The 10342-nt window shown below is 43.4% G+C and overlaps 1 protein-coding gene across 2 annotated transcripts; it reads right to left on the bottom strand.

Moving 5' to 3' along the window:
• Positions 1-7183: 7183 nt before the first annotated feature.
• Positions 7184-8749, bottom strand: dpm3 (dolichyl-phosphate mannosyltransferase subunit 3, regulatory). Of its 2 annotated transcripts, none has more exons than XM_061092711.1 (2): positions 8713-8749; positions 7184-8482 (listed from the first exon to the last, which is right to left on the bottom strand). In XM_061092711.1, exon 2 carries the CDS (start codon positions 8455-8457, stop codon positions 8179-8181), a length of 279 nt encoding a protein of 92 aa, XP_060948694.1. In that variant the 5' UTR covers positions 8458-8482; positions 8713-8749; the 3' UTR covers positions 7184-8178. The 2 variants fall into 2 exon arrangements, with proteins under 2 accessions (XP_060948694.1, XP_060948695.1); XM_061092712.1 differs by having other exon boundaries at positions 8658-8727.
• Between the last annotated feature and the right edge of the window lie 1593 nt (positions 8750-10342).

Below are 10342 nucleotides of genomic sequence, written 5' to 3'. Positions count from 1 at the left end.
AGCATTTAGCTCAAAGCAACAACTGTAGGTTCTTGGTCTTCACTACACATGTTTTGGGATAAATGTGTAATTATCTGCCCTGAATATAACCCAATAATCCAGCTTCGTAACACAATCATCCTCCTACAAATGAAAGATCAATTGTTCCCTCTGGAACCCGACTATAAGGGGATTTTGGTGCTATAAGGGGATTTTGGTGCAATAAGGATTTTTGGAAGATATCCAAACCGTTTCCCTTCCCATTTACAACAGGAAGATCTCATCAGAGGAGCCAATAACACAGATAATGGCTCAGGCACACTAATGTGACAGAGGTGAACCAAATCATGGCCAAGACGGGGAAAGGCTCAAGCGTAGAGATGAAAGAAAAAACAAGTAGAGCTCTCTTTATTGCCAAGTTACCATCAGGTTTGCCTTTTGGCATGAAAACCCAGGTGTGACGCTTCTTCTTTTATCTCACGCTTCTGTAAATCTTGTACCGTGACCTGAACACCAGTCTTTACACATTCTTGTGCTTCTATCTAAGTGAGGACACTCATTGGTGTGATGCATTTGCCAGCCCCTTAACTTAACCATCAAAACTTAATGCCTAACCCAAATTCTAACTCTAACCCTAAAAGCAAGTCTTCCCCCCTCGAACAAACCTTTAAAAAAGTGAGGCCCGGCCAAAAGCCCTAACTCCTTAGGTCTATTCTCAAAATGGTCCTCACAAATATCTAAGAACAAGCACACACACACCTCCTTGGATACTTTGCTCATGTGCAAGTTGCATGACACACCATGGTTCTCATCTCTCCTTCTCCTGTCTCTCCCTTCCCAGGGGAGCTTTACGGCCGTGACAGTAAAAACAGCTGTAGCACCAAAAACTGGTGCCGCAGCCTCACAACTCCCCAGTGTTTTCAAAGAGACGGCCATAAATTAAGACCGGCGGACAGGCCCCTTAACCGCCCGACCCCAAGAAGAGGCTCCGCTGAGTAGCCGCTCGTCAAGAAGAGACAATTCTTTTTATTTACTCGCTCGTTTGACGGACCAGCTTGAGTAAACGTGACTGGCAAGTGTGAAACCTTTAACGCGGTAATAAATGTAAAGGGCAGTCAGGAGATAAACACGAAGCAAACGTGGAAATCTAGAAACACCCTGTGAACACAATCTTAGCAAGAGGGACAAAAACAGATAAAATGTTAGCATCAGATTTTAAAGCCTCATTTCATAGATGGAAAGTGATCATGAATCAAACTCTCTGCCTGGCTGTTGATCAAAGTTCTCAGTTCAGTGGATGTAGCCTGAGCTTGTGCCTCTCATGTATAACTCTTTACTTTTGAGTCACAGCAGTTGATCTTCAGAGATTCAGTTTGCACAAACTGCTTTTAAGACACTTGTTGATTTTGTTTTTTGCAAGATAATTAAAAAAGAAGCTGAGACTTCTGCCCAGGAGGCTGGAAATGAGGAAGGAGCCTATTACATTTAGCCCTGGATCCAGATCAGAGGGACGATCCAGGAATTGTTTTTTGACATTTCCTTTGATGAATGAGAGAATAATTAATTGATCTTGATGAAAACAATCTACTGATGTTTATGAATGTGTGACATTTGGTTCAGATCAGAATAAAAATCTGGATCTTCTGATTTTAAATGCAGTTTCATAGGGAGACTGTTGGGCTTGGAGGAGGTATGTGCTCTAGAATGTCTCTCAGTGGAGCTAACCCCCCCCCACCAAGACCCATCAATCCTCTTGAATTCAATCAAACTTCACTGAATTGCACAAACTTATTTTCATCTGGATCCAGAAATTGTTCCCTGGGAAAATCGTAAAGGTTGAAATACGTCCCTATCGTGCAAGAGAATAAAATTCCTGGATCCACACCAAAAAAAAATGAATGACTTCTTCTCTGACCCATGTCACATTCTTTCGTAGAAATCCGTCCAGTAGTTTCTATGTAATCTTCCTTACAAACAAACGGACGTGGGTGAAACCAAAACCTCGTTGGCAGACGTAACAATGTCGACTTTTACATTTCAGTTGAAATGTTTGTCATCCCGATGGTGAGAAGAGTCATTCGGGACTGGGAAAAGATTTTCTTCTTTTAAAAACAGCTGAGTATTCTCATTTTTCCTGAAAAACAAACGTGTGATTTAAAGTCAACACGACTGGAGCTAAATTAAATCAAACATTTACCAACTAGCTCTCAAAAAAAGTACCTGGGCTTTTATCAATTGATCAGTCATCGGTGTTAAACAGAGCGAGGAGTGAGCTAACAGTGTGTGACATGTTGGAATTTCAAACTTTTTAACTATGGGTTGTGTCTGATTGTACTCTTACCAAATATAGATAGAAGTAGTTTTAGCTAGATATTATGCTTCATACAAATTATTTTAATAACTGTACCAATAATGAATCTTTCACTTCTTCACTCATTTCTAACTTCTGATATTAAAGGCTTATTCCCTCAGATTCATTAAACTCACATAGAGTTCCAGGAGCTGTCTGATAAAGTTCTCGAGGTCGGACAGAGAGACTTTGTTGATTTCATTTTGTGACATTGTTTGGTTTCGAGGATCCGAATGTTTACACAGTCAGGTTTGTTTTGATATAGCTGAAACATAATATTCTTTGCTTCGCTGGACAACAATTTTGCCCCACATTGCATCTGTGGTTCAAGGACTTTCTTGAAGTAAAAAGGTTGCCTAGCAACTATAGCGTCATTGGGAGTGTCTCCCTGTTCTACTTCCGTATACCAAAAGCCAGGAGGATGGATTACGCCTGCGCACTTCCGAAGAGGAGGAACGAAGACCTGCTGCTATAAAATAGACAGATACCGGATGTTCAGCGCGCTCTGATACAACTAATGTACTGGAAGCCCATTGTTTTGCCGTGACCTGTTCATTGCTTTCTAAATAAATACTTGATTTGAGCAAACCGAGTTCGGCTCTACTTCTCTTAAAGGATAAAAGAACACGTTTTTAACAGACACCACAAACTGGGAGGAGGCCACGAGACGCAGCGAGAAGGATCCGTGATCCAGAGCGGGTTTGGCGTGGGCAGCTGGTCCGTCTCCGCATCTCCACTCCGGGGTCGCGCCATCGCTATCAGCGGGACGCGTGACGACCGGTCCCTGTCTGCCTGCGAGCGTATGTTCCTCCTCAGAGGAGCCGGGAGTGGAGCTGCCTCACTGGGCCTCGGGGAGGTTACCTAATGTTAGTGTTGCTATTTGTGGCGTTTATAAGCCTCGTCGCCGCCTCGGAATGGGAACCCGGTGTCCTGTAAGTATCACAGCAGCTGTTTATGAGCCAGGAAAGAACAATCGGCTGACCCCTGAGTGACTCTTCACATCGTTGTTTTATGCAGTGATGATGCACTGCATGCTGGGATTAAAACTTGTTCCAGCCTGTTCCGAAGCTCCTCTATTCCCTCTTCTGCCTTTAAAAGCTGTAAGTGAGGGCCAGTGAGGGGGGGGGGGGGGGGTGGGTAGGAAACACCTCGGTAATACAGGGAGAGTCGCAGGGTTCAATCCCCACACATTCTGGTCGGCTGCCATCGCCGGCGGTCAGGGTGTGGTCTTCTCTTCCTGAAGAAGTCCTGTCATACACTCTTGGCTGCTGCCTGGCTCATCTGACTTGTTCCAGCTCATGCTTCTGGTTTCCTGTTGGTGTCACTTAGTCACTCAAACCTTTTCCTTCACTCTCACTTCCACTGTTTTTCTTTTCCTTTCCCTCTCTCTCTCTGCATCTGTCTGTTTCCAGCTCACGTCGCTCTTTCAACCTGCCAGCGTGGTTCACCCTCTCCCTCTCTCTCTGTATCAGATGCATCTGACCTCCATGTCCTTCTGCCCTGGGCCTCGATTACCAGCTCCCCATCTCTCTCTCCTTCTGCCCGGCTCTGGACGGGTTTGAGGTTTTGCTGTGAAACGTGTGGGTGGGAGAAAAGAGAAGTATTTTCTGTGCACAGAAATGATAACCTATCATTTTGCAGTCTTGGTTCTCAGCCTGTCTGGATGGATTTGCTCCCAGCAGTGTCACTTTAGTGTCTCTAGAAATGTTTTTTATAGTGTCTCAAGGTCTGAGTGGGGCCATGCTGCGGGCACAACCCCGATGTCCGCTCAACACCCATTCCATTTCCTCCTGTTTCCCCGGCTCTTTCCCCAATTTAAGTGACGCTTCTCACCGTGACACTTTGGGACAAGAAGGTGAAGAACATTCTGTGCACGTTTATCGTTCTTGCTCAGCCTCCCTCAGTGTCGAGAGAAGAGCAATTTTGAGAAGCCGGGAAGTGGCTGTCACCCCCTGAGAACCACTCACAAAGAAGAAAACTGAAGAGTGTTTTGAAATCACCATAAAGACGTGTTCCATCGCCAAGAGATTTCAGATCACACTGACATCTGTGCAGAACATATCACTTTGTGATACAAGAATCAATAAATAATTTTCTTATTTTAATATAAAAAAAACACTGAAACTCAACTCTGCTTTTGTGTTATTTTTCACCAACGAGGTTAAGTTTCCTTTTAGTTAATTTGCCTGTTATTTAGCAGGATTACGCAGAAGTTAGGTTGTGGTTTGGGTCAGAGAAGAACCCATGACATGTTGGTGCAGATCCGGATCAGGGTGTGGTTCCAGACTTCTTCTTTTTTTCACTTTCCTTGACAATCGTGGGATTCTGCACTTTTTTGACATTTCTGTGCATTTCTCAACGCATTTCTGTGTAACTGGATAATGATGGACTGGATTTAGTGACTCAAAATAAACATGTTTAAGAGGTTGAGCTTTATTTAGTTACTGTGTATAGTAATATTTCTTTCGACTATGTCACTTCTAGTTTCAGGTCAAGGCAAATTGACATTCTACATTCAATGATATAATGAAGTTATGTATAAAAGCTCACAATCACCAGTAAAAGGCTGAAATATATTAGGTACAGTGAAATAAAGTACAGTGCCATTGTGTTTTATTGTAGAATAAAAAAAAACACTGACTGTAAGCCAAAAATCGCATTACAGCAACATTCAGACCAACTTTGGGCCATAATTAAAAAAAATACAGCTCCCTAATTCAGTCTGACAGAGCAGCAATCGTGCCAACAAACACACACACACACACACACATACACAATCACACACACACACAGAAAAACGACAGGTCGACAGGAACAAAATTGAACCTGACTCAACTTTTGCCACAGAGGAACATGATGTCTTCTGGCAAGACGCTGAGTTGGCGAACAGCAGATATGAAAGCATAAACCTACATTCCTGGTGGATTGCGACTAAGTAAATGTCTCATTATTGTGATTTAGTGAATCTGAATGCGGACTTATGTCGTAATTTGGACTCACTATGAGTGTTTTCATTTTCTCCCTTGCAAAACTTTTGATCTATCTTATTATTGTCCTGGTAGAAATGGTCTCACCAAGCACGTGAAGCACAGCGAAGCAATTTAGCAGAGAACGAAACGTCCTTTTAGTTTGTTTTGAAAGAAAATGAAGCATCCAACTGCCTGTAAGTTCTCACTGATTAATTCCCCAATAAAGAAGAACAGAGATAAAGGGACCTGGACTGTTGAAGTATCTTCAAACCAACAACAGAGGATAATCAGCCGGCAGCTGAAAGGACCGAGCAGCGAATCAGGGCCCGTTAGTGCTGCACTGCTAAATGGATGCACCCTAATAACAGCTCCCAAAGTCGCCGACACTGAATCTTCAAGACGTCCATTGAGATGCAAAGCCAGCTCTCTGCAGCGTTCTCATCGGAGGAGCAGAACTCTCACCTCCGAGCCAAGAGAGCAGCCAGAGATACAAAGTTACTCTCCAGTCGTTATTATGGATTTTCCTCAGTGTTTCAAGTTACTGCAGCGACTCTATCAGGTGATTCCTCTCTTGTGAATCATTGTTGCTATTGACAAGGAAATTTGGTTCTATCAGTGTTTGTTTGTATCATATTTAGCAGTGTTACACAATAACTACAGGGTTGATTACTGTGGTGGAATGATGTGGTATAGATCAGGGGAGAACCCAATGTATTTTGGTGCAGATCCAGCATTTTCCCCGATTTCGAATCTTGAAAGAATCAAGAAAAATGTTGAGAAACACCTTATGTTGAAGAAAATGAATAAAAACCCCGGCTCCACCATCTGATCCACAGCCGCACCAACATTTTATGGGTTCTTCTCTGAGTCAAACCACATCCTCCACCAAGTTCCGTGGGAACCTGTTCTGCAGTTTTACTCAATCCTACATAAAAAATATACAAACAAATGGACAGGAGTGAAAACATGACCTCCTTGGCCGGGGTAATGAAATGCAAAGACCAAAAAGCTTTAGTATTTACGGTGATTTGCTTTTCTGTCTATGCGTGAGATTAAAACGTCATCTCATTTTCTATAATGTAAATGCTCGCAGCTATGTCTGGGATAATGCTTATGTGCTTTATGTTTGGAATAAGGGATTAAAGGGAAAAAGCCTGTTCACATGTAATGTAAATGGGCTGTAAAACGTCTGGGCTGCTCCGACATATCCTTCTGTCTGATCGTCTGCAGAAAGACAAGGCAACAGATGGACGTCTTCAAAGTTAAACTTCGGGGGGAGAATGATGACAAAGAGAAAGTGATCAACTCTTTCACATGTGGCTACGGGTACGAACATAACTGCCTGCAGAGGGGGAGCCTTTGGTGTAATTGCCAGAGTCGGAAGATTTTCTGGTAAATAACAGGTTGCCTTTCATCCAGTCTGCTCCAGCAACAGCTTGCAGACATTCACGGGGGGTGACGTTGGGAGGCACGATGGGGCTGCAGCCAAAAGGCACAACAGGCAGAGCTCGCACAGAGAACTGCCAACTCCTTGTTCTGAAGTTATGGGAGCTTTTGAAACCCTATAATGACGCCTTGAGCCGGGCTATGCTTTGTTTATGCACAGCAGGGACTCGGTGGAAATGAGCAGAGGCAGCCTTTTAAGGCTCACACAAAAGACCTGCACTTGCCAGCATCGGATTTCTTCATATTTCACTTGCATGTTCTGATCGGAACAAAGGAAGCGCTGTTTAACGTGTACTCCACCTCGTTAGCTGCAGAAGGAGATCTGTCTCTAGGTTGATGTGAAGCCCTCGGGCCATGTGGGTTATATACATCATATGTGCACATACTCATACACCTTCTGAACCAACAATGACACACAAACACTCATAGGCAGAAAATCTGAAGAAAATAGACTCCATTTTAATTACATCGCAGCAATAGCCACAGGGAACCAGTCTGAAACCGGACAATGGAATGTACGCTACAGATAACAATCTACTCCACGTATTCTGACAAGCAACAATCTCTCCAGACAGGCACGACAAGGCCGACACTGTGCGGTGCTGACGCAGATCGAAAGAATGTAAAAAATCCTGTTTTCAGACATGAACTTTGAACTTTTAAATATGAGGAAACGCAGCAGGAGATTGTCCAGGTCAGAAGTGATCCAAACAACAGAAGCATTCAGGCAAGGGGAAGAGAAAATGGAGGATGTAGGACATGACATAAGCAAAAGTTTACCGCACATCAACACCAGCGTCGGCCCTTATCACCAAAAGATCTCCAATCCCATTGAGTTTCTGATTTGACATTTTCGTCTGCGTTAGCTGTAAATGTTCTGGACATTTTCCTGCTGTTTTCTTACATGAATTCACTGAGACACAAGTTCTGGAAAATGTCCGGAGCCAGTGAATCAGACATTTCAGGAACATGTCTGGAGTTCAGTGCATGTCTGAAAGGTGGATTCTACCAGTGATGAACATCTGGTAAAGGGTGATAATGAAACACACCAGTATTTTGAACATATGACAGTTATTCATGTGTGTGGTTTCTCCAATAAAGTGACTTATTTGGTCATGAGAACTTGATGTTGTAAAAAAATGTCATTGTTTTACTTCAGACACAAATTTGAATGGATAAAAATATTCAGTTTTCAAACAGTTAGTTGTCATCTATGAGTAAAAACAAGAAACAGTCAGCTGGGCGACTAGTTGTCTAAATTGTCAGTGAACACATGAAAGAAAACAAACATGGCTGCATGAATGAATGGTAAACAGGAAGTCCCTCCAGCATCTTTCCCTCTACAGACTCCAGCCTCTGGAGTGCAGACACCAGGTTGAGTGCAACAGTCGTGGATCAATCACAAAGTTCCTCCACGGTTCTCCTCCTCCAGCCTCACATCTTCAGGCCCTTGCTCCTCAGGTCCTCCCGGGCCTCTCGGATCTGCTCCTGCAGCTCCTGCGCCGCCTCCTCGCAGTCATTGAACGTGGTCAGCCTGTAGCCTACGGTGGCCAGCGAGTAGCAGCCGAACGACACCAGCAGGTACAGGGGCATCGGCCAGGCCACCTCCCGGTACGTGTAGGGCAGGTTCAGGTCCAGAAGGTCGAAGGAGACCACCGCCCAGGCCACGACCACCAGCGACACGCCGAGCAGCCACTGCTGGAGCTTCGTCATGATGGGAGGCCCGCCGGGAACCGAGCTGGAGGAGAGAGGCAGTGGGTTAGCCTAGCATTAGCTTAGCATTAGCTTAGCGCAGTAGCAACACCGAGTTAGCTCTGCTTCTACACCACTGGGAGCGGATAAACAGCATGGCAACGTCACAGAATCACTAAATAAACATATTCTATGAAATCAATCGATGTTTTATAGATTACTTGGTCCAATCCTCTGGTTGAGAAGCTGTAATCCCCCCGAACCCGGCGTGTTTACCTTCTGTCTAAGGACACCTCAGCTCTGCGCACGGCAATGACGCAGGAAACCGCGACGCCTCATGGGAAATGTAGTCGCAGTTATGTCACAGCAGAAAAACTGCATTGTTGGTGAGTGTACATTATGTTTAACCCTTTATTCACAATGATAACTATTTAAAATGTCATACTAATGAGACCATAACATTCATTTGTATACCTTTTTACATATTTTTATAATTTTTATATGCAAACCATCATTTCTGAATGTATTTATTACTTTTAATTGTCATTATTATTATTTTTCCGTATGTTACTAAATTATTTACAGGATATCCTTGTTTTACTTGTTAATCAAATTCACATTCTTAATAGACCTCAGAATGGAAAACATCTTTTGATTATTTTCATATGAAAACCCTTGTGCTTTATGAATGTATTAATGCTTGTCTTCTAACATGTTATTTTATTATTTATAATACACCCTTGTCATAATTGTTTATTAAATCCTTATTCCATCCATATTTCCAAAACATATACCGCTTATTTATTTTGAGGGTGGTGGCGTGGGGTGGTAGCCTGACGTAGTCATACTCATAATTCTAGTCAGAATATGAATATAATAATGAATAAGGAATATGAACTTCCCGACCTCAAGTGTTGTGGGCGGTGATAAGTTCGTCTGGCATCCAGGCTTGTGGGGTGGGGGACGCTGGAGCCAATCCCAGTATAACCGGATGAGAAGCGGGATGCAGCCTGGACAGGTCGCCATTAAAATCATATTAAAGTTTATATTTCCTGTTGTTTTGTGGTAATTAGCCTCTAGATTTCCCTGTGGATCAATAAAGTATCTATCTATCGTTACATCTATCTAGAGAGGAGCGAGAAGACAGTGAGGAAGATGAATTGACGCCACTTCGTCGGTTTCACTTCTCAATAAATCTCAATGTTGTTGCTGACTCTGTTTTTCATGAATGCACTACACTGTTGTCTGATGTATTAACAACACCAGCAGCCTGTCAGCTGAGCGAGAGAAAACGATTTGTTTCCACCGAGTCTTTAAGAGGCCCCCACTTTGACTTTAACACACATTAGACCTCTAACTGTTTCTCTGTGTCATCCTCTTAATTTAGAGAAACCATTTTGAAAATTACCTTGCCATTAACGCCGGCTGAAAGCTATCTATAAACACTAATGTGGTTCCGAAAGCGAGGAATCCAGCAACAGTTTCATTAGGGGCCCCTGGGAGCCGACAGTTGCTCGATCTTTATGTCTCTTTAGGAGTTGTGGTGCATGTCCTTGCACTCGGGGCAGTGAACTGTCCAGGTGCAGAGGGCACAGACCTCTCCAGGGTGAAATCATGAGGGCTGGGACGTAAACACCATTCACTTAACTGGGAGGAGGGACATCTTTAGGAGCCACGGAGAGATAAACATCATTCTTCGTGGGAAAATGGAGAGTTATTCTTAGAGCTGCGATGTTTATGTTCGTCTGCACAAGTGTTAATAGTTCGAGTGATGATCTCTGTGCCTGCAGGAGCGTTGCAGCATGTGTTTTCTCTTCATGTAGGAATGGTTTATGTCTGTTTGCGGAAAATGTAAATATTTAAATCCTGAAATCAAAATTGATCTTATCTTTGCAGCGTCATGTGA

Source organism: Limanda limanda, chromosome 19 (genome assembly GCF_963576545.1).
Source record: "Limanda limanda chromosome 19, fLimLim1.1, whole genome shotgun sequence".
NCBI lineage: Eukaryota > Metazoa > Chordata > Actinopteri > Pleuronectiformes > Pleuronectidae > Limanda > Limanda limanda.
The sequence above is the reverse complement of the archived record's forward strand: the minus strand, read 5'-3'. Positions and strand labels throughout refer to the sequence as shown.